A 24,865-nucleotide genomic window follows, 5' to 3' on the forward strand; every position below is an offset into this window, starting at 1 on the left:
CCGTGATTCTGGGAAAGCCCTGATGCCAGGCAGTGTGGCCCGTGGGTTCCTCTCCCTCCCACACTGGCTAAGTCCAGCACGGGAAGCCTCTGTCAGCTCCCCCGTCCTTATTCCCTTGTTGTGAGATGCTGCGCTCTGGGTGGACTGTGGTGAAAGGTGTGAGAATAGAAAGCTACTCAAATATAGATCTATCAAAGTGTGCACACGCGTGTGTAATTGCTCACGTAGTGGCAAAAAGTCAGCACTGGGTAGCTTTCTCTATCACATTCCACCTTCTTTCTAATTAAACTTATTTTTAGTTTACGTATGTGTGAGTTTTGCCTGCACGTATGTTCACGTGCACCTCTTTCCGGCAGTGCCTGTAGATGCCAGAAGGTGGCATCAGACCTCTTGGAACTGGACTCACAGATAGTTGAGTCTCTGTGTGGGTGCTGAGAGTCGAACCCAAGTCCTCTACCAGAGCAGCCGGTGCCCTTAACCACCAAGCCATCTCTTCAGTTCCTCTTTTACATTTATTTATTTGCTCCCTCTGTGTGCACGTGCCAGAGTGTGTTTGTGAAGGTACCAGGAACTGGACTCAGATTTCAGGTTTGGTGGCAAGCCTCTTTACCTGCTGAGCCATCTCACCAGCCCCTGGGCCTTGTTTTTCAGACAGGGTCTCTCACTGGGACCTGAGGCTTGTTCATTTTGTTAGGCTGGTCTTGGGTGAGCACCAGGGGTCAACCTGTCTCTGCTTTCTCAGTGTTGAGCTCACAGCTGCCTGCACCAACACACCCAGTTTATTTATTTGTTTTTACTGTGGGTTGGTTCTGGGGATGGAATTCAGTTCCTCGTGTTGGTAAGGCAAGCACTTTACAGATGGAGTCATCTGTCCTGTGCTCTGTGTGCATCTCTCCTGCTGCCCTTCCCCCTCTCTGCTGCCTCTCCCCCTCCCCTGCCTCCTCTCCTCCTCTCCTCCTCTCCTCCTCTCCTCCTCTCCCCTGCCTCCTCTCCTCCTCTCCCCTGCCTCCTCTCCTCCCTCTCCCCTGCCTCCCCTCCTCCCTGTTCCTGCTTCCACTCCTCCCCCTCCTCTGCTTCTCCTCCTCCCCCTCCCCTGCCTCTCCTTCTCCCCCTCCCCTGCCTCCCCTCCCTCCCCTTGCCTCCCCTCCTTCCCCTCTTTTGCTTCCTCTCCTCCCCCTCCCCTGCATTCCCACCTTCCCCTCCCCTGCCTCCCCTTCTCCCTCCCCGCTGCCTCCACTCCTCCCTCCCTCCTGCATTTAACTGGTTCCTATGATGCTCCTGTTTTCTGCCCTGCCAGGAATGTTCTCAGAGAGCTAACAACGGCCGATTCACCCTGCGGGATCTGCTCATGGTGCCCATGCAGCGGGTGCTGAAGTACCACCTCCTTCTCCAGGTGCCAGCACAAGGCGGGGTCCCTGGCTGTGGCTGGGTGCTTTTCTAAACTCCTTTTGGTTGCTCAGTTAAAAGTGCCTGACAAAAACATCCTTAAGGGAGAAAGCACTTAGTTGGCTCACTTTCCAGGTTATAGTCCACCATCTTGGGAAGTCAAGGCAGGAACAGGAAGCAGCTGACCATGTCCACAGTCGAGGGTGGAGCAACCAAATGCACGCTCCTTCACTATGCTTGGGACCAGGACTCGGAACCCTGGGAGTGGAGGCACTCACAAGGGACAAACCTTCCAGCTATATGAACACAATTAAGACATTCCCCCACAGACACACACACACAGGCCAAGCCAGTGTAGACAGTCTCTCCCTGAGACTCTTCTCCACAGTCAACATGACAATTAAAATGAATCATTACAGCATCCTAAGCTGTGGCTAGAGGATAGGGGAGAGCTGACTTTGAAGGGTTAGCTTTTGGGTCATGCCCCAGTCTCTAGGAAGCCCTAGTGGCTTCATTGGAAGTTTTTTTGGGGACTAGGGGCAGGCCCAGGTGACATCTAACTCCTTGGTCCACACAGGAGCTAGTGAAACACACGCAAGATACCACGGAAAAGGAGAACCTACGACTGGCTTTGGATGCCATGAGGGTGAGGGACTGGGTGCCGTTGGTTGGGTACCCAAGCTGGCAGCAACCTCTCTGCCTCCTGGTGGGGGTTGATCCTTTACTGTCCTTGGAATCAACTGGGCCAGGGGTGTGGGCAATAAAGACTGTTTTACCGTTTCCCATTCACAGGACCTGGCACAGTGTGTGAATGAGGTCAAGAGAGACAACGAGACGCTGCGGCAGATCACGAACTTCCAGCTGTCCATCGAGAACCTGGTGAGGGGCGGAGCCGGACGGGCCAAGGGTGTGGACCTATGGGCAGGGGATCCATGCTTAAATCTCACTCTACCCACTGTGCAGGACCAGTCTCTGGCCAACTATGGCCGGCCTAAGATTGATGGCGAGCTCAAGATAGCCTCAGTGGAACGGCGCTCCAAGACAGACAGGTGGGTGGAGCAAACTCGAACCAAGGGAGGAGCAGAGATTGTGGGAGGGTCCAGTGCTTAGGTGGAAGGTGGAGCAGAGGGAACTTGAGTTTAGGGTGAGTAAATGCTTACCTGATTTCTAGATAGGTGCACGAGGTCAACACAGATTTGAGGTGAGCCTATGTAGGGCTACGGTCTCTTATTTGTGAGAGAAGGTCTTACCATGCAGCCGTGACTGGCCTTGAACTCACAGCCTCCTGAGTGCTGGAATTAAAGGCAAGAGATACCATGGTTATATGAGGCCAGGTATTTAGACAGACAAGTAGGTAGGGTCGGCGTGGATCTGGGGTGCAGTCTGGCCAGAGAGCATGGCTAGATGCCTTGACAGACAGTTGACAGGAGAGTCAAGATATACCTGAAGGATTCTTGGTGGGGCCAGCTTTCTAAACAGACGTGTGGGCAAAGTCCCTAGATTTGGAGAGGAGCCTGGATCAAGTAGAGGGTGGGGCCTGGTTGATAGATGGAAGTCACCTTAACTAAGGTGGAGCCTTGATCTATGTGCGGTTGAGCGAGGTTGGACAGGGCTGCGCTAACTTGGATCATGTGGGTGAGGTTAGGATGCGCTGTTGAGCTTCTCTGAGTTGGTCAAGGTCAGGGCGAGAATCCAACTCAGGACGGGAGAGGCTCCGAAGATGGCGGGGGCGGGAGAGGGAAGTTGGGAGGGGTCAGACCTGGCTTCTGACCTGGCGGCTTGCAGGTACGCCTTCTTGTTGGACAAAGCGCTGCTCATCTGTAAGCGCCGCGGGGATTCCTACGACCTCAAGGCCTCGGTGAACCTGCACAGCTTCCAAGTTCGGGATGACTCCTCCGGGGAGCGAGACAACAAGAAGGTGGGCTCTGTTGCCAGGACTCTGTCACAGGGACTCTGGCTCAGGCAGCTTGGCCTTGGGGTTGCCTGCGTGTGGGTGAGAGAGAGGGTATCTAACTACTTACTCTTTAATCTTTTCATTTAAAAGTTCTGTTTTGTGTGTGAGTTGGAGTCCAGAGGCAAGCTCAGGTATCATTCCTCAGGGGCCATCCACCACCTCTTGGTTTTTTTTTTCCTTCACACTGGCTGACCAGGGAGACCCAGAGAGTCGCCCATCTCTGCTTCCCCAGTTCTAGGATTACAAGCACAAGACATCACTACACACACACACACACACACACATACACACACACACACACACACAGAGAGTACTTTGAGATGGGGTTTCTCTTTGTAATAGTTCTGGCTATCCTGGAACTCGCTCTCAGTAGACCAGGCTGGCCTCGAACTCACAGAGATCTGCCTGCCTCTGCCTCCATAATTCTGGAATTAAGAGCATGCACCACCACCATTTGGCCACTCCTGATAGTTTTAGTGTAAGTTCTGGGGTTTGAACTCAGGTCCCCGAGCACTTTATGGACTGAGCCACTGCCCTAGTCCAACAGTGAACCCTTCAGTATCTGCATCATTCTTCTTGGTTGTAGGATTGAAGCAGGCCTGGTCTTGGTGTTGCAGGCTTGTAATGAGTCTGAGGCTGGAGGACTCAAGTTCAAGGCCTGTCTGGTTTACAAAGTGAGCTCAAAGTCAGTCTGGGCAACTTAGTGAGCCCCTATCTCAAAAGAAAAAAGCAAAAAAGAGTTATAGGATGAACTCAGTGGTTGAGCGATGTGGGAGGCCCTGAAGTCAGTTTCTATACTGCTAAAACAATGGTAACTACAAACTTGAAACAAAAGCCTCTAAAGACAAAAGGAACAACAAACGTGAACAACAAGAGAAGCAATAAGCCCAGGTGTCCCTCTGCCATCACAGTTACATTGTAGGAACTAAGGATAAAAAGAAACAGATTCTACAAAGAAAGTAGCACTGGTCCCAGACAGTGACTGGTGTGGGAGGGAGGGAAGTGGGTGATTCAAGATTCCATTGGTCAGAGTGTGGACTTGTTTGAGTTGTATGCCAGGCTTTTACTTTGGTGCCACCAGTCAGCTCCCAAATCGTGACACGGAGACTTATTATTAGTTTTGAATGCTCAGCCTTAGGCTTGTTTCTAGCTGGCTCTTTCAACTTAACCTGTTTCTCTTTATCTAGTTTTGCCTTGGAGCTCTTTACCTCTTATACTTCCTTGCTTTTTCTATTTCTGGCTGACTGGTGGCTGCTTGGCTTCTGGCCCCAAGTGTCTCCCTTGTACTCTCCTCTCTTCCCCTCATCCCTCTTCCTCTTGAGTCTAGATTTCTCCTATTTATTTTCTCCCCCACCATCCCTTCTTATCCTTTTTCCTGCCTAGCTATTGGTCGTTCAGCTCTTTATTGACCAATCAGGTGTCTTAGGCAGGCAAGGTGAAACAGAGGCAACACATCTTTACATAATTAAGCACACATCCTTACCTTGTTAAACAAATGCAGCAACATGCCTTTACACAGTTAAGAGTAATATTCACAGCATAAACAAATGGAGCACATTTTTGCCTAGTTGAAATAATATTCCACAACAGAGTTGAAGTCTCCCTCTTTAATCAGCTCTTTCTTCCTTTCCTCTCTCTCCCTCCTCCTCTCTCTCCCTCTACTTGGAGGATAAACACACACATAAACAATGACTTGGTGTCTTTGTGCAGAAGGCTGTGCATGGCTTTGGGCTTGTGGATGTGTTTGTATGGTCTGGACGCCCTGTCTGAACACACCCATGTCCAGCAGCTAGAACAGTTCATCACCTTGATGGATGATGGACAGGTTGGATGCAGTCCTGCCTTCTGCAGGGGTTCAGTCTGAGATCTGTCTTTCCACATACAGTGGAGCCACATGTTCCTTCTGATCGAGGATCAAGGCGGCCAGGGCTATGAGCTGTTCTTTAAGACGCGGGAGCTGAAGAAGAAGTGGATGGAACAGTTTGAAATGGCCATGTGAGTCTCCTTCTCCTTTTGCTTTGTTTGCTCTCCACACCACAAAATCAACAGCAACAATGAACTAAAAACAAAATACCCAAAAGATAAAATAGAAAAACCTAGAACAATAGCTGCAACAACAAACGAAAACCAAAGGACAAAAATAAAGAACCGAGGCCTCATCGTCTTTCTCCTCTGCCTTTTCCTTCATCCTCTACTCTTTCTTCTTCCGTCCTCGGGTTCTTCCTCCATGTACACACTCCACTCCCACTTTCCTGTTTCTCTCTTTTTTTATCTCCTCCTCTTCCTCTGCCACCTCCTCTACCTGCTCTTCATTCTGTTGAGGTGAAAGTTACATAACAAATCCCAAACATACTATAGCTACAATTCTGTGGCGCTTAAACACTTGTGAAACTTGTAATTATCACCTCTTAGCTCAAAACCCTCTTGTCATCCTCAGAGGAGACCCTGTACCCCCTTAACCATCACTCTCCACCCTTCTCCTAGCCTTTGGTGCCCACCCACCTGCTTCCTCTCCCTGTTGATAGTCACAGCACCTTGACTCACAATACCCTGAAGGTGGATGCAACTCAAACATCCATGCACATATGCCCAGATATACTGCGATACCTTTATTCTGTAGAATGTTCCTCGTCCATGTACAGGATGACGTATTGGTTCTTTGCTTTCAAATTCTCTTTCCAGCTCCAACATCTACCCAGAGAATGCCACAGCCAATGGGCATGACTTCCAGATGTTCTCCTTTGAGGAGACCACTTCTTGCAAGGCCTGCCAGATGTTACTCAGGTGTGTATGTGGGAGATCCTGCACCTGGGGCTTGCTCAAACTTCCCTCTGTAGAGAGAGAGAGCCTTCGCTGGTCACCTGCTTGAGAGAAGGGAAGCCCTACTGTGGTCCATTACTCCTCTTCCACCTGTCTTTCTTCTCCTCTTCCCCCTCATCCTTCTTTTGGATAGTGTCTCCCTTAGTAGCCCAGGCTAGACTTGGATGCACTATCTGCTTCATCCTCCCAGTGCTGGGATGGCAGGGGTCCATCACCAAGCTTGGCCTTTGCTTTCTTTCAAAGGACATGTGTTGGTGGTTAGGGTACCAGTAACACCCCATGACTCCCCCTTTATCTCTCTTGCACTCCAGAGGCACATTCTACCAAGGATATCGCTGTCATAGGTGCAGGGCCCCTGCACATAAGGAATGTCTGGGGAGAGTGCCTCCGTGTGGCCGCCATGGGCAAGGTATTTCTAGGCCAGTGGGAGGGAGGCGGGCTGCTTCTCTGTTGGGGGATTTTCTTCTGAGCTGTGTACTTTTTCCTTCCACAGATTTCTCAGGAACTATGAAGAAGGTAAGATCCAATTTCATTCTGTACTTGGGAAATCATAGAGGCTCATGAGAGAGGAACCAGGAGACCTTAGAAATGGGCATCGCCATCCTTGGCTGGACAAGCACAGTGAAGCGCTAAGGATTCACCTGGCCGGGAATAGGTGCCTACTTCCACCATCTCTTCCTGTAGGACAAGCTACATCGAAGGGCCCAGGACAAGAAAAGGAATGAACTGGGTGAGTGTGTGGAGTGCTGTGAGGGAGCAGCTGGATTCTACTCCAGGAGTGGGAGGAGGCAGACCACATCTCAAGCTGCTCATTGGGTGAACTAGGCAGGGCTCCACCCATGACCACTCTCCCAGCCCCTCACTGGATGAACTAGGCGGGGCTCCACCCCTGACCATGCCTCTAGCCCCCTCACTGGGTGAACTAGGCGGGGCTCCACCCTGACCACGCCTCCAGCCCCTCACGGGGTGGGGGAGGGGGTAGGGTGAGGATTCTAGGCAGGGGCTCTATTTCTAGTCCTCCCTGTGTACATTGCCTAATGTGTACACTGCAGTGGGATTGCTGGGGCCTGGGGTAGACGCACTTGAGTAGATGCTGCTCAACTTGAGTTCTAGTTTCTCCACACCCTCATCGCCACTTGGTGTTATCAATCTTCTTCAGTTTAGATGCAGCTTTGAGTGTTCTATCAACCACGTTGTTCCTTCTCCTTCCACCCTCCAGGTCTGCCTAAGATGGAAGTGTTTCAGGAATACTATGGGATTCCTCCCCCGCCCGGAGCTTTTGGAACTTTTTTGCGGCTCAACCCTGGGGACATTGTGGAGCTCACTAAGGCAGAGGCTGAGCACAACTGGTGGGAGGTATGGACGGCGGCTGTAGAGGGGCGGAGCAAAGGATGAGCGCTAGAGACGCGGGGCTCAGAGCGCCACCTCCTGAGGTCTGGAGTGGGTCTCCGTGCGCGACAGGGATGGCCACCTCCTGGGAGCTGGAACTCCCTGGCAGCTCTAACGGCCACCACAATGTCTTTAATTCTATGGGTTGGATATTTTATCTTGGGGTGCTTGGGTGGATCTCAGGACCTCAAGTGTGTTAAGTAACTATCTGCTGAGCCATACCCTAGCCCCTCACTGAGGGATTCTAGGCGGAGCTCTACCCTGACCACGCCCCCAATCCCTCACTTGGAGATTCCAGGCAGGGCCTCAGTCTCTGAAACATGTCCCCAGGTCCTCATGGTGCACGAGAGATGAGTAAACAATGGGTACTGAGAGGAGAAAGGGTGAATGCGTGCATGTGAGTGCACAGTCTCTCTCTCTCTCTCTCTCTCTCTCTCTCTCTCTCTCTCTCTCACACACACACACACACACACACACTCACTAATGGATACCTATTAATTTTGCTCATGCTTTTGTCTCCTGCTTTTCTAGGGAAGAAATACTGCTACCAATGAAGTCGGCTGGTTCCCCTGTAACAGAGTACGCCCCTATGTCCACGTGAGTGCCTCATTCTGGATTGTGAGGGTCAAGGGTCAGATAGAGGTCTAGCAGACAGAACCATCTAGGGAGGTCACCTTGCGATTCCCCTGGGTCCTGTGAAGTCATTATGGCCTCCTTCTTCCTGGTCATGCTCCTGATGGACAGATCTGTCATTTCCTCTTCAGCAGTTCCCTGTTCATTATCAATTTTTTCCCCCAAAAATGCAGTTTTTAAAATCAATTCTTGGAGCATTTTGTACATAGGTACAATATGTTTTGATCATATTCAGCCACCATTCATCCCCCTAATTCCTCTCAGATCCACTCATCCCTACCAACTTTCTTTTCCTTCCTTCCTTCCTTCCTTCCTTCCTTCCTTCCTTCCTTCCTTCTTTCTTTCTTTCTTTCTTTCTTTCTTTCTTTCTTCCTTCCTTTCTATAATTCTGAGTTATCCAGGCATAGTGGCACATGCCTTTAATCCCAACACTCGGGTGGTAGAGGTAGGTGGATCTCTGTAAGTTCAAGGACAATCTGGTCTACAAAGTGAGTTCCAGGTTAGCCAGAGCTACACCGAGAAACCCTGACTCAAAGAAACAGAAACAAACAAACAAAAATCCAGAGCTGAACTGTGCTGCCCATAAACTCCTGGGTGTGAGGCCACTGACTGGAGCTTGGTTTGTCTACCAGGAGCCACACCCTTCAAATCCAGTGTCTTGACTCCCCTTTCAGCTGTTTTATGTTACACTCATTTACTGTGTGTGTGCACGCGCATTCCATGGCTCCCATGTGGAGGTCAAAGGACAGCTTGTAGGAACTGATTCTCCCCTCTTACTCTATAGATCCTGGGGATTGAACTTGGATGGTCAGACTTAGGAGTAAGGACCTTTACTTACTGACCACCTTGCTGACCCTAAATTAACTTCCAGTTAACACCAAAACAATGGGCATCCTAATGACAGTTTTATGTTCATATCATTATCTTTCATTCACCTTCACCCCAACTGCCCTCCCCATCCCTCTTCCCCTTCCTCCTCTTCCCTATCCCCTTCCTGAACACATACATATGCCTTCATGTCATGTCTCTAATGTCAAATGATGTTGTAAGCTTCAGACTCCATCCTTCTTTCCAGATTGGCCATCTCAAGGTTTAGGGCGTGGTCAGGGTGGAGCCCCGCCTAGAATCCCCTAGTGAGGGGCTGGGACATAGCTAGGGGTTAGAGTGCTTGCTTTTTATGGACAAGGCTCTGAATCCCATCCCCACTGCTCCCAATAAATTCTAAACAATAACACAAATATACATCATTGAAAGCTGAGAATGTGGCTGAGTGGTGGGCAGCTGTCCCTTTTCCCTCTCTACACAGTCATCCATGTTTCCACCTGTCACCTTCCTACCCGTAGTTGCTGGAAGGCATGAGTTATACGATCTGCATTTGTCAGGAAATCTTTCTTCAATATAGTTTTAAGTGGTGAATATCCAATGCGTGCAGCCATGGGCTTCATAAAGCCACCGTCATGCATGTGTGTCATGTTGTTTGACTGTTTTCACCCCCCTGTCCTCTTTCCCACCTCCACAGTCTTGTTATTCCTGCTCTTTCTCCAGCCTTCTTGCTCCTATTCCTATGCCTTCTATACACCCACCATGCTAGGCATGCATCTATACACCCGCCGTGCTAGGCATGTGTTTATACACCTGCCATGCTAGGCATGCATTTATACTCCCACCATGCTACGCATGCATCTCTACACCCACCATGCTAGGCATGCGTCTATACACCTGCCCATGGCATCTATACACCCGCCATGCTAGGCATGCATCTATACACCTGCCATGCTAGGCATGCGTCTATACACCCGCCATGCTAGGCATGCGTCTCTACACCCACCATGCTAGGCATGCGTCTATACACCTGCCCTTGGCATCTATACACCCGCCATGCTAGGCATGCGTCTATACACCTGCCATGCTAGGCATGCGTCTCTACACCCGCCATGCTAGGCATGCGTCTCTACACCCACCATGCTAGGCATGCATCTATACACCTGCCCATGGCATCTATACACCCGCCATGCTAGGCATGCATCTATACACCTGCCATGCTAGGCATGCGTCTATACACCCGCCATGCTAGGCATGCGTCTCTACACCCACCATGCTAGGCATGCGTCTATACACCCGCCATGCTAGGCATGCGTCTCTACACCCACCATGCTAGGCATGCGTCTATACACCTGCCCTTGGCATCTATACACCCGCCATGCTAGGCATGCGTCTATACACCCGCCATGCTAGGCATGCGTCTATACACCTGCCCATGGCATCTATACACCCGCCATGCTAGGCATGCGTCTATACACCTGCCATGCTAGGCATACGTCTCTACATCCACCATGCTAGGCATGCGTCTATACACCCGCCATGCTAGGCATGCGTCTATACACCCGCCATGCTAGGCATGCGTCTCTACACCCGCCATGCTAGGCATACGTCTCTACACCCACCATGCTAGGCATGCATCTATACACCTGCCCATGGCATCTATACACCCGCCATGCTAGGCATGCGTCTCTACACCCGCCATGCTAGGCATGCGTCTATACACCTGCCATGCTAGGCATGCGTCTCTACACCGCATGCTAAGCATACATTTATACACCCGCCATGCTAGGCTTGCATCTCTACACTTGCCATGTTATGCATCTCTCATATCGTGTAGACTTTTATCCATCATTGAAGGAAATGAATACCATGCCTGGTGTCCTAGTTTTATTTCTGTTGCTGTGATAAAACACCATGATGGAAAGCAATGTGGGGAAGAAATCAGCTTATGATTCCAGGTTACAGCCCATCATTGTAGGGAAGTCAAGGCAGGGACTTCAAATGGCTGCTCACATCACACTAACAGTCAAGATCAGAGAGAAATGACTGTGTACTCGGCTCAGTTTATCCTCCTTATACAGTTCAGGATCCCTGTCCTAGGGAATGATCCAGCCATAGTGGGCTTGGCATCCTACATCAGTTAACACAATGAAGAAAATCTCCCACAGACACATCCGCGGGAAGCTTGATCTACAGTCTTTCCTTGAGACTGTCTTCTCAGGTGATTCTAGGTTGGGTCATGCTGGAAAAGTAGCCATCACATTTGACTTGAGGCTAATGAATGCGTATTATCTGTGGCATATAAACATGAGGGAAGCCAATTGTGTCCTAGGGTTGTTTCCCCATGAATAGCACAGTTCCTGAACATGGCACCCATTCAGCAGATGCTGGTGGAGTGGATGTGAGTGGGTGTCCCTGAAGTCTTCCAGGTAAGGGCTTCTTCTCTGAGTCTGGGTTTTTGTCTGTGTTCCCAGGGCCCTCCTCAGGACCTGTCTGCACATCTCTGGTGAGTACAATCACATTTCCTTATTTTGAAATGGGGTTTTGTGTGTGTGTGTGTGTGTGTGTGTGTGTGTGTTTGGGGGTGTCAAGGGAGAACTGAGGCTGAATGTGGAGGTTTTCAGAACAATTGTTAATTTATTATTTGGATCCCAAGCACTTCTGAGTTTACCCTGAGCTAAGAGCTGCTGGGGAGTGACAGGGGAAAGGAAGGTGAGTCTGGGCCATTATGAAAGTCACAGTGACAGTCAGATGGTGGTGGTGATGATGGTGGTGATGGTGATGATGGTAGTGATGGTGAGGGTGATGGTGGTGTTGGTGATAGTGATGGTGGTGATGAGGATGGTAGTGATGGTGATGATGGTGGTGATGGTGATGGTGGTGATGGTGATGATAATGATGATGATGATGATGATGGTGATGATGATGATGGTGGTGGTGGTGATGGTGGTGATGGTGATGGTGATGATGATGATGGTGATGGTGATGATGATGATGGTGGTGGTGGTGATGGTGGTGATGGTGATGGTGATGATGATGATGGTGATGGTGATGATGATGATGGTGATGGTGATGGTGGTTATGGTGATGGTGATGGTGATGGTGGTTATGGTGATGATAATAATGATGATGATGGTGGTGGTGATGATGATGGTGATGATGATGGTGATGATGATGGTGATGGTGGTGATGATGATGATGGTGGTGGTGGTGGTGGTGATGGTGATGGTGATGATGGTGATGATGATGGTGATGGTGATGATGATGATGGTGGTGATGGTGATAATGATGATGGTGATGATGATGGTGATGATGATGGTGGTGATGATGATGGTGATGATGATGGTGATGATGATGGTGATGATGATGGTGGTGGTGATGGTGATGGTGGTGATGGTGGTGATGGTGATGATGATGGTGGTGATGGTGATGATGATGGTGGTGATGGTGGAGAGGAGAGTGTGACTGTGGTGCATGTGATAGTGGTGATAGTAGCTGTGGTGAGAGTGACAGAGATGGTAGTGGTGACAGTGATGGTGGTGGCGGTGATGATGATGGTGATTATATAGAAATAGGTTACATTATGTATATCTACAATATATAAAAGTATAGTTATATACATATAAAATTATACATTACATGTAATTGTGTTATTCATGCTACATATATCATCATAATACACTTTAATATAGTTATACATATAAATATGGATGCTACAGTATGTATTGTATAAGGAGACAGACATGGCCGGTGAGACAGCTCAGTGGATAAAAGCACTGGCTGCTAAGCCGGGGGACCTGAGTTCAGGGTGGGGAGAGGGCTGGTGCCAAGCTCCACAGGCAACACAACAGCCATAAAGACATTCGAAGGGCACAGGTAATCACACCACAGTGCACTCATATTTACATCTGTATCCAACACAACAACCACCACATAACTCATCACATCAATATCCTTTGTTTCTCTTCTTTCAAAGCTTTCAGTGCCTCTAGCGAGAACTAATGGTTTCATTTGGGTTTCCTCTGCTCTTTGTTTATAGTGTATGTGTTCATTTTGTATAAGTAATGTTTTTATCTGCTTTCTCAGCCTGAATACATACAGAGCAGATGGTTTTAAGGTAGAACTCCTACCTTATTCTTTACCATTGTACCCGTAGAACTCTTCACATAATAGGTACTCAATAAATGCTTATTAAATTTCAAGCACATAACGAAGAAGAGATAAAGCAGCCCTTTCTAGATTTACCTGCAGTGTGTCCTCCCCACATTCGCAACATGTCATCAAGATTAAGAGCTGTAAATCTAGCAATTACTTGTGACCCCCACACCAATAGAGACTTCAAAGGACATAGGTACATTACATCATGATATAGTTATATTTACATTGGTTTTTGGTATTTTTAGTGCATTCAGAATAGACTGTAGTCTTCACCTCTGGTTCCAGAACCTTCTACCAACTCCTCAATCCCATACCTACAGGCAGATTTCTCCTGACTAGCCCCAGCACCCACAAGTCTGTCTAGTCTCTCGACTCTCCTGCTCTGAACATTTCCCACATGGATTCCCATGCTGTGTGGCCTTTGGTGTCTGGTTCTTACACTGAGTGTGGTGTAGGTCACACCGTGGCCCTGGTTTCATTCCTTTTTCAGTTGACTTTATTTTTCTGGTTTTTAAAACATTGCATTAAATACTATTAATTTATTTTTGGGCTTCCCTTTACTTAAATGTTCTTTTTACACTTATTGTGCATGTGTGTATGTATGCGTACACAATATGTGTGCATGTGCACGTATGTGTGCATTTGTGTGTATGTGCGTGTGTGTGTGTGTGCAGGTCAGAAGATGTGTGTATGTATTTGTGTGAAGGTCAGAAGACAACTTGCAGAAGTTGGTTTTCTTTTCATCCAGTGAATCCCCTGGATTGAACTCAAGTCCCGAGGCTTGGCAGCAAGTTCCTTTACCTCTGAGCCCTCTTGATGGCATTTCTCTTAACCTTTGCTTATGATGCTGACACCCCACTCAGTTTCTACCCTGGTGCTCACAGAGATGAGTGTCTAGTGTGAGCTCGGGATAATGCCCATCAGAGCAAACAGCTAAGTTCCAGGGACCCTCAAAAGCCTGAACTGCACCCCAGTCCTTCACCCCTTGGCATGACTGACTCAGGTCTGTCCCTGTAGGTATGCGGGTCCCATGGAACGAGCAGGAGCCGAGGGCATCCTCACCAACCGCTCTGATGGGACCTACCTGGTGCGGCAGAGGGTGAAAGATACAGCGGAATTCGCCATCAGCATTAAGTAACTTCTCCCTCTCTGCCCACGCCCCTCTGACCTGGGCTCTTCCCTCTCTGCCCATGCCCCTCTGACCTGGGCTCCTCCCTCTCTGCCCATGCCCCTCTGACCTGGGCTCCTCCCTCTCTGCCCATGCCCCTCTGACCTGGGCTCCTCCCTCTCTGCCCATGCTCCTCTGACCTGGGCTCCTCCCTCTCTGCCCATGCCCTTCTGACCTGGGCTCCTCCCTCTCTGCCCATGCCCCTCTGACCTAGGCTCTTCCCTCTCTGCCCATGCCCCTTTGACCTGGGCTCCTCCATCCCTGCCCATGCCCCTTTGACCTTGACTCCTCCCTCTGTGACCACCTCCCCCCATCTGGGCTTGCCAAGGATGTTTAGGCTTTTACCTCATGAAAGTGTATACTGTTTACGTGCACCTTTTATTGAGCTACTGCATTCTACCGATTTTTACGTCGCTCATCTTCCCCCCCTTACCTTGTCTCCTCTTCTTTTCCCCTCCCCTTGCATTTTTTTGCCTTTCCTCTATTTGAGGCCAACACTTTTAGCTTTGATGTGTGTGTTAGCTGTGGTATTTGTCTTCCTGTGTCTGGCTTATTACACTTCATAACACCCTCCACTTCCTCCGTGTTGTAAAGGACAGGATATCATCCTTTCCATGGCTCGATCAATTCCACTGTATGTGTCTGTCATAGTTGCTTCATCTACAGACTCCTTGTTGATTCTGTGTCCTGGGTGTTGTTGCTAGTTCTGCAACAAACACAGGCATGTTGGTATCACATGGGTATGCTGATTGTTTGTCCTTGGGATATGAAATCTAGGTGCTTATGACAGGTCTCATGGACTCCATGCTTCACCGACTTATGTCCCACCATTGAACTGTGACTTACTTGCATTATTTATTGTGGACATGTATGTGGGCATTTACCCATGTGTCCACATGTGGAGGCCGTAGGCTGAGGTCAGGTGTTTTTAAGAAATTAAAAATTGCATTTATCTATTTGTGTTGTGTGAGGGCGTGTCTGCCATGGCTGGCACGTGATGGTCTTTGACAGTTTGCGGGGTCAGGTCTCTCCTTCCACCACACAGGTCTTAGGGATTGAGCTCAGGTTGCTAGTCTTGTGGAAACCCTTTGTGCATTGAACCATCAACAGCCCTTGCTTGAGGTGTCCCCCGCCCTGCCCTCGAGACAGGGTTTCTCTGTACAGCACTGACTGTCATGGAACTCACTCTGTAGAGCAGGCTGGCCTCGAACCCAGGAATCCACCTGCCTCCTGAGTGCTGGGATTAAAGTCGTGTGCCACTACCATGCCCAGCGTCTCTTTCCATTTTTGTTGTTCTGTAATTCACCACGATAATAAAGCCCCTTTCTTCCCATCCTTCCGATTCTGCCATCTTTTGTGGGGAAGGTGTGGTGGTAGGGGCACAGGGCCATCGGGAAGGCCACCCACATAGACCAGCCTGGTGAGGGCATTCTCTCAACTGGCGATCCCTCTTTCAAAATGACTCTAGTGTGTGCCAAGTTGATGTAAAACTAGCCAGCGCAGAGATGAGTGCTAGGTTCACTTTCCCTTTTCTTGTTTGGTTCAGAACTTCAGTCCCTGGGATGTTGCCACCCACATTCAGGGTGGGGCTTCCCCTTTCAGTTAACTCCCTCATAGACATGCCCAGAGGCTGTCTATGGTGGTTCTGGGTCCTGTCAGGTTGACACCCAGGGAGAAAACAAACAAACAAACAAACAAACAAGATGAAGAACAAGAGGCTTAGAGTAGCAGAGACCCGGAAGGGGTGGATTGCACTATTCCCATCTCTAGATGTCAGGGCTCCCCTTCCTCTAAGGAGTCCAGCTCCATCCTTCTTCCATCCTTGGGGCTTCCAGCCTGGGCAGAGGCATGGGAGAGAACCTCAGACTCAGGACTCAGCCATCTGATTTTCCCTCTCCCTTGCTCCAGGTATAACGTTGAGGTCAAACATATTAAAATCATGACGTCAGAGGGGCTGTACCGGATCACGGAGAAGAAGGCTTTCCGGGGCCTTCTGGTAAGGGCCACTACCCCAACCCCCACAGAAGCCGTTTGGAGCATATGAGGTGTGTGTCTGCCCCTGTGTCTCAGGGTCCTCACTTTGTAGTTAGAGAAGCCCTTCCCAGGGAACCACCGACCGTGAACTCATCTCCGTAAGGACCCACAATGTGGAAAAGACAGGACAGGATAGTGTCAGGTGCTCACAGTGGTACTTGTTGATGTCCAACAGGCTGAGTGGGGAGAAGGTTCATGGATAAAGTGCCTGAGAGCCTGAGTTGGATCCCCAGAACCCATGTAAAAGCCGGGTATGGTGGTGCTTGCCTGCAACCCCAGCTCTGGGGAGTTGGAGACAGACAAATGGATACCCAGGGCTTGCTGCTGAGATTGGTAGGCAACCTGCTTCAGGCTCCGTGAGAGGCCCTGTATGAACATATACGGTCTCAGAGTGTGATAGGGGAGGACCCCTGAAGTCCACCTCCAGTCTCCCTACCCACAGATGTGTGCAAACTCACCCCGCCTCCAGTCAGCCCACCCTTTGCCTTCCTGTCCCACAGGCTACCAGAGCCCATGTGGTTACAGGTCTCTAAACTGGCCCCATATGACCCGAGCGGCTGCCTGTCTTGTTGAGAATTTATGAGCGGGTGTTCAGCTGGTGGCTGGTATACCATTAATTCTTTTTATCTCCCTCAAGGCATTTAAAACTGATTGGTGTGGGTAAGTCACGTGGGCCTGACCCGTGATCAGTAGACCTTTGAAGAAACTGAGGACATGAACAGAAAATTCATAACTTAAAAAAATACATTTTATTTATTTATTATTTTATGTGTGTGTGTGTCTGTGTGTGTGTGTGTGTGTATGTGTGTATCTGTGCGCACTGGACCTGTGACGGTCATGAGTCAGGTCTATCTTTCCACCGTCACATGGGTTCTGGGGCCTGGGGATGGAACGTGACCCACTGAGCCATCTCACTGACCCTGCGCACCATTTTTTTTAAATGATATTGGCATTTTTTAGCCTGGAGTTCTTGAATGGGACACTGGGTGTTTGTGGAACACCTGTGAATTTGGGCCCAGCTGATTTTTTGTTATCAGTATGAGCCATTTGTGGGAGAAATACCCATAAATCCAACAAACCGGGAAGCCGAAATCAAATCTAAAGTCTTTTGTGGAGGTCAGATCTGAGCTACGAGTCTCAGCTGCCACTCAAGATTAGACTTAGTGTCTCTGTGTCTCTGTTTCTTAAATGAGAGCGTGCCGGCAAGATGACTCCGTGGGTAAAGGGAACACACGTGGTGGAACGGGAGAGCTGAGTCCTGCAAGTTGACCTCCGACCTTCACATGCTCTCTGTAAACCCAACCCCCCCGCCCCCCCCGAGCGTGCTCAACACTCAGGGTTCCCTGGAAGCCTTGGTAATGTGTGCTGTGCACACTGGCAGGTGCCTACGTGATTATTAGTTTTAAAAGCCTGGGCACTGATGGGAGGCCTTGAATTTGGTGAACCTATTTGTTAAACTTGGCAGGAAGTAAAATGAACTGGCTGCTTGGAGAAGCGGCCTTAGCTTGAGGTAGTCTATTGTTTACTCTGTTCACCGCTGTGACCAGACACCTGGTGAAGCAGCTTAAAGAGGGATGGACAGGTTATTCCGGCTCAGGAGGGCTGGGAACTGTCCTGGAAGGAGGCATCGTCACCGTCACACTGCGTCCTTACAGAGCACAGGGAGATGGTGCCCAGCTTGCTTTCTCCTTTTCAATCTCCCTGGGATGGCAGCCATGGGTAGTGCCACCCACATTCAGGTGGTTCTTCCCACCTCACCTAACTCAGTGCAGCCAGACCCTGAGGTTTGCCTCTTGGGTGAGTCTAGGTCCTTCAAAGTGACTTTCGATATCACCCATCGCAGGGCCCCTTCTGCAGACCATCCTTGCTGTTCCAGCTGAGGGAGGAGTTCCCCATCACAGGGAGCTGATTGGACTGGGGAAGAGAGCTAAGCTGTGCTCTGCTGTGGGCTGGCCAGCCGGGATACCAACTTCTCTGTGTTATTTTCCCAGGAACTGGTGGAGTTTTATCAGCAGAATTCTCTCAAAGATTGCTTCAAGTCTCTGGATACCACTTTGCAGTTCCCTTACAAGGAGCCTGAGAGGAGAGCCATCAGCAAACCACCAGGTAGGAGGACACCCCAGGCTGGAGGATTGCACAGCACCTTCTCAGGGTTCCAGGGCCTGCCTGCCCAAACTTTTGGTATCAGTAACTATTTTTCAAATGCTTATTTACGTGACTTTGTGTGATGTTGGAGGTTGCTCCTTTTATTTGTCAAAGATTCATTTCTATGCGTGTCATGTATGTTGCAGAGCAGGTGTTGGATTCACACGTGTCCATGGGAAGAAGAGTGAGTTTAGCCTTTCGTGACTGCAGGGGGATTCAGCCTCTCAGGACGGAAGTACTTTCCCTTGGCTCAGGCATTTTTATGTTGCTCCATATTTACAGTTTTAGTTAGGTTTCTATTGCTGTGAATAGACGCTATGACCACCTCAACTTTTAGAAAGGAAAACATTTCATTGGGGTGACTAGCTTACAGTTTCAGAGGTTCAGCCCATTATCATGGTGGGGAGCACGGTGGCATGTAGGCAGACATGGTGCTGGCTATATCTTGATCATAAAGCAACAAGACGTGGACAGAGGCACTGAGCATGGCTTGGGGATGTGTGAGACCTCAAAGCCCACCTGCACAGTGACACACTTCTCCAACAAGGCCACACCCACTCCAACAAAGCCACACCTCCGAATAGTGCCCTCCGCTGTGAGCTTGTGGGGACCAGCTGCATGCAGACTAACACAAGAACAGTTCTGTACTGTAGATGGCCTTGTATCCCCCAGAGCTGGAGTTACTGGTGGCTGTGAGCTGTCCAGCTTGGGTGCTGGGAACTGAACTCAGGCTCTTTGGAAGAGTAGCAAGTGTTCTTAATCACTGAGCCATCTCTCCAGCCCCTGTTTTTAGTTTTTAATCATGTGTATACATGTGTGTCTGTGTATGGCTCTGTGAACTTGAGTGCAGTGTCCGCAGAATCCCGAAGAGAGTGTTGGATTTCCAGGAACTGGAGTTACAGGTGGTATTGGGTACTGGGAGTTGAATCCCTGATCCACCTCTCCAGCCACTCTTAATTACTTTTTAAAATATAGTCAACTCTCTCTCTGTGTATCTGGGCTTAAATACGAAGGTTAAGGACTCAGATGTGCAGAAATTGACTGTACATAAAACACTATTAAAATGATTTAAAACCTGGTCTCACCAGGTATGATGACCTGGCATGATGATCTTTTATGCCCCGGCAATACTGAAGCATGCACGGGCAGCCCATATATGGCAGTTCTGTTGAACTTGTACATAATGGGTTTCATGGTTTAAGTTGATGAGGACGATTGACCAGGTCTCTTTCTCAAGAGGGCACCAGATCTCATTACAGATGGTTGTGAGTCACAATGTGGCTGCTGGGAATTGAACTCAGGACCTTTGGAAGAGTAGGCAGCACTCTTAACCACTGAGCCATCTCTCCAGTGTTTTATGTGCTTGTTCACATGTGCTCTGCTCACTTTCTCCACTCTTATTCTGCCCAAGACCCTTCCCCACATGCACTCTGCCTAGAGAATGGTGCCACTCATGGTGGGCTGGATCTTCTCATCAATTCACTTTATTAAGACAACCCCCATGGACACGCCCACAGGCCAACACAATGCAGACATCCCTCTCAGAGACTCTCTTCTCAGGTTATTCCAGGTTAACTTTCACAGAAGCTCTTCATCTAGGTGGCACCATCCAGAGAGCGTGCCTGCTTTCTGCACTGTCCCAAGATGATGCCTGGTGTTTATCTCAGATGCTTAGGCGTCTCATTTTCTCTTCACAGCTGGAAGCACCAAATATTTTGGTACTGCCAAAGCCCGCTATGACTTCTGTGCCCGGGACCGATCAGAACTGTCACTTAAGGAGGGTGACATCATCAAAATCCTCAACAAGAAGGGACAGCAAGGCTGGTGGCGTGGGGAGATCTATGGCCGGGTGAGGCAGGAGAGGGGATGGTTGACTAGGTGGGGTATGTCGTATGTGACTTGGCTGTGGGGGGATAGAGTATGGCTCCCATGCTCATCCCTAGTCAGAGGATCAAAAGGACAGTGAGATTTAGCATATTTTCCCTGCCCACATTTATTTATTGAGAAACTATTATGAGCTAGGTATTTTTCTGGGTGCAAAGGGAGCATTATCCAATTGCTATCTTTATGAAACAATGTTTAGTGAGATCATGTGGACCTCTAACCAGACAGTCACACCAGGGAGTGGGCAGGATGGAGACAGGAAATAGGACCCAAGGGAGCTCCTTACCCACCCTTCTAGACATTAGGGTGATGAGAGGCTAGGTAGATAAGGAATGAAAAGGTTAAATGGATAAAATGACAGCCAGCAGGCCGGAGAGGTTCTCAGCTGGTAAAGTGCTTGCATTACAAATTTAAAGACCGAGTTCAATCCCCCAGAATCCATCATCCATTAGTTCAGCCATTGCCCAGAACCCAGCCACCCAGCCACGCACCCACTCATCAACCCACTCACTCATTCACTCATCCATCCATTTATCCATCAATCTATCCGTCCATCCATCCATCCATCCATCCATCCATCCGTCCATCCATCCATCCATCCACCCACCCACTCACTCATCAACCCACTCACTCGCTCACCCATGTATACATCCACCTATTGACCCGTCCTCTCCTTCCATCTTCCACCCACCCATCATTCACATAAAAGGAAAAATGAGTGTGTTGATATCCTTATGTAATCTTGGTGCTGAGAAGGCAAAGATAGACAAGATGACTGGGGTTCACTGTACAGCCAGCCTCACTTGGTGAGTTCCAGGCTAATTCTTATTATCTTTTGATCCTGTCTCAGGAAACAAGGTGGCAAGTACCCAAGGAATGAAACCCCATATTGACCTTTAGCCTATACACACACACACACACACACACACACACACACACACCCACATGCACGTACACACGCACACACTACTGTTAGCAAGTGTCTTAGTCAGGGTCATTACTGCTATGAGGCCATGGAGGGTGCTGCTTACTGGCTTGCTCTCCATGGCTTGCTCAGCCCGCTTTCTTATAGAACTTAGGACCACCAACTCAGGGATGACACCTTCCAGCTAGAACTAACAGTGGCATTTTCTCAGTTGAGGCACCTCCTTTCAGAAAGCTTGTGTCGAGTTGACATAAAATTAGCCAGGACAGTAAGGTTGGGGAAAATATAGAAGACAAATTCCCCAGTGTATGCCAAGGCCCTGGAGTGAGAGGGTGACTGACAAATACGGGAGATGCGAAGGCGGGATCTGTCTCGCTCACTGCTGCGTCACATGACTTGGCACACAGTAGGTGCTCAGCTACTAACTACTGAATGCATGGAGAGGCAGACTTGGGGTGAACCATAGTGCTCTTTGCCCACTCTGGTTCTAGGTAGGAGAAACACGTTCTTGAAGGTGCTTCAGGCCAGCTTGCTTTGGCTGAGTTTCTACTTTGTACTGTGTGAATGGAGACCCTTCTTCATGTCATCCTCTGATGAATTTGAGCATCTAGCATTCTTTCTTGCTTGAAAGGTTTCTCAATATTTGTTGAATGAAGATAAGGACACTGGCTAGAACTTCTGTTCTATTGGGGGAAATGTTGGGGTCCAGCCTCGACTGGGTTTGCACGTTCCAGGGTAGAAATGTATGGATTAGAAATATTATATAGGAGAAACAGAGATATGAATGGAAAGGAATGGAGATGCAGAATAGAACGAGGAGGGCAATTCATTTAATGCTGAATTTGCCCACATTTACTTTTTATATGCTTATAAACACCAATCCAAAAGATGGAGAAGTAAGCAAAAGGATGCTTTACCATTACACAAAGAATAAACAGAGCAATTACCTGTTTTGATACCTGAAATATCAAACATCAGCATCCCGAGTTAAGAATTCTGTTGTTTAGGCAGGACAGGCAGTGACTATATCTTAGACAAAGCATCCTGTCTGCAGCGACTCTGAGTCAAACCTCCTGTCATAGCCTTGAAGGAGCAGGAATAGACTTGAATCTCTGACCTTTGGTCAAGGTGGAATGGATCCACCTCTGTAGGCCATCTCAATGCCCAAGACACCAATTAACCACACCCTAGGTCAAGATATCTTGTTTGTAGCCACACCTTAAGTCAGACCTCTTTGTCAACAACCTTAAAGGAGCAAGAGTAGGCATAAACTCTTCTTCAGTCAAGGTGGAGCAGACTCATTTCTGTGGGCTCCTACAGGGCAACTGGTCACAAAGCCCCCATGATTTAGAGAAACACTTAGACTTGATAAAAATATTTGTTGTCACATTTAGTGAGTTATGGTAGACAGTTAGGGGTTGAAAGAGCCATTTAGAATATTTAAGAAGGTCTGGAAGCTGACAGGACTCATCCAAGCATCTGTTTGCAAGTCACCCATCTCTGTGCAACCATCCTCTCTGTTTATCTGCCTGTCTCTTCACCCGCCCATCCTCCCATCTGTGTGTTCATCAAGCTAGCATCCACCCACAATCCATCCATCTGTCCATCTATCACCCCACCCATTCACCCACCCACCCACTCATCCACCAATCCATCTATCCACCCACCCATCCACCCACCCATCCATCCATTCACCCATCCATCCACCCACCCATCCACCCACCCATCCATCCATCCATCCATCCACCCACCCATTCACCCACCCATCCATCCACCCGTTCACCCACCCACTTATCCATCCATCATCCATTTATTTATTCATCTATCCATCCATCTGTCCATCACCCATCCACTCATGTATCTACAAACCATCCATCCATCCATCCATCCATCCATCCATCCATCCATCCATCCATCCTTTACCCACTCACCCATCTATCCATCTGTCTTCTCAACATTACCAGAAATATCAATAAAGTATTTACTGAGCACTGGGGCCTGTTCTAGGCTCTTGGGAGTCTGGTGAGTAGGAGATAAAACCCTCTACCCTTGTCAACCTTATATTGTGATGGGGGAGGGGAGTTGGCTTAGCAGTTAATCCAGTCAATAAGCAGAATATGTAGTCATGATTACATCTTGATTACAAAATGCTGATGGGTTCTCTGGAGAACAGTCAAGGAAAGGGTGGTAGTTGTGTGTGTGGAATGGGTGGGGCTTACTATGTTTGGCAGGGTAACTGGAAAGCTTTAGAGACTTTTGAAAGGCAGAGGGTCATCCTAGCGCATGTACAGTGGAATATCAACAGGTGTGAAGGTCCCAAGGCAAGGGGGCTCTAGTCCACTGTGATGAGGACTGAAGATGACTAGTTTTCCTCATGGGGTTCTCTTCTCCCTCCAGATTGGCTGGTTCCCTGCCAACTATGTGGAGGAAGACTATTCTGAATACTGCTGAGCCTGGTGCCCTGCAGGACACAGAGAGAGAGGCAGATGTATACTGAGCCCAGGACGCCGGCAAGGTCGAGGGGCCATGAACAGTCCTCGGTGGCAGAGCTTCCGGATGGAGAGCAGACAGCCAGTGGCTAGCTGGCAGGCTTCCCAGGATGAAGGATGATTAATTTATAACACACTGATTGTCTCGAAGGCCCCAGGAAGATGGGGATTGAGGCAAATGCTTCTAATAAAATGAGAAGAACAGGCATTGGTGTGCTCCAGACCATCTGTAAGGGGAGCCACGGGGTGGGTGCTCATTGACAACAGTTCACTCTGCAGCAACGTCAGCTTTCTCAGCCTTTTACAGTATAGGTTGAGAGGGACCTGGGATTCCTACCTAGCAGGGGAGAATGCTGTGCTTATAGGACTGTGATTACAGAGATCAAGTTTGTACCTCTCCCTCCCTTCTTTTCTGTCCTATTCTCTGATGAAGATGGACATCTTGGCCCCAGTGTTGTAGGCAGACACACTACTTCTGAGCTCCTCAATGGGGATTCTAGGTGGGGCTGCACCCCTGACCATGCCCCTGGCCCTCACTGGGGTATTCTAGGTGGGGCTGCACCCCTGACCATGCCCTTGGCCCTCACTGGGGGATTTTAGGTGGGGCTCCACCCTGACCATGCCCCTGGCCCTCACTGGGGTATTCTAGGTGGGGCTGCACCCCTGACCATGCCCCTGGCCCTCACTGGGGGATTTTAGGTGGGGCTGCACCCCTGACCATGCCCCTGGCCCTCACTGGGGTATTCTGGGCGGGGCTGTACCCTGACCATGCCCCTGGCCCTCACTGGGGTATTCTAGGTGGGGCTGCACCCCTGACCATGACCCTGGCCCTCACTGGGGGATTCTAGGAGGGGCTCCACCCTGACCATGCCCCTGGCCCTCACTGGGGGATTTTAGGTGGGGCTGCACCCCTGACCATGCCCCTGGCCCTCACTGGGGGATTTTAGGTGGGGCTGCACCCCTGATCATGTTCCTGGCCCCCACTAGGGGATTCTAAGTGGGTGCTCCACTGCTGTGCCACAACCCTAGTCACTTTTAGTCACTTTAAAATCTTTGAG

The 24,865-nt window shown here is 49.3% G+C and overlaps 1 protein-coding gene across 1 annotated transcript in view; it reads left to right on the top strand.

The window, feature by feature from the left end:
* Positions 1–24,015, top strand: part of Vav1 (vav guanine nucleotide exchange factor 1) — a 44,983-nt gene extending 20,968 nt beyond the window's left edge. The window contains exons 10-27 of the mRNA XM_038327380.1: positions 1,298–1,393; positions 1,964–2,032; positions 2,179–2,265; positions 2,350–2,435; positions 3,172–3,304; positions 5,226–5,335; positions 6,023–6,124; positions 6,472–6,569; positions 6,654–6,676; positions 6,845–6,890; positions 7,380–7,516; positions 8,081–8,146; positions 11,479–11,510; positions 14,180–14,296; positions 16,239–16,326; positions 18,356–18,470; positions 20,207–20,358; positions 23,716–24,015. Coding sequence (XP_038183308.1) covers positions 1,298–1,393; positions 1,964–2,032; positions 2,179–2,265; positions 2,350–2,435; positions 3,172–3,304; positions 5,226–5,335; positions 6,023–6,124; positions 6,472–6,569; positions 6,654–6,676; positions 6,845–6,890; positions 7,380–7,516; positions 8,081–8,146; positions 11,479–11,510; positions 14,180–14,296; positions 16,239–16,326; positions 18,356–18,470; positions 20,207–20,358; positions 23,716–23,769 — 1,611 coding nt within the window. The 3' untranslated portion in view covers positions 23,770–24,015. The remainder of the gene's footprint in view (positions 1–1,297; positions 1,394–1,963; positions 2,033–2,178; positions 2,266–2,349; positions 2,436–3,171; positions 3,305–5,225; positions 5,336–6,022; positions 6,125–6,471; positions 6,570–6,653; positions 6,677–6,844; positions 6,891–7,379; positions 7,517–8,080; positions 8,147–11,478; positions 11,511–14,179; positions 14,297–16,238; positions 16,327–18,355; positions 18,471–20,206; positions 20,359–23,715) is intronic.
* Positions 24,016–24,865: the final 850 nt, after the last annotated feature.

The sequence above is a fragment of the Arvicola amphibius genome, chromosome 1 (genome assembly GCF_903992535.2).
Source record: "Arvicola amphibius chromosome 1, mArvAmp1.2, whole genome shotgun sequence".
NCBI lineage: Eukaryota > Metazoa > Chordata > Mammalia > Rodentia > Cricetidae > Arvicola > Arvicola amphibius.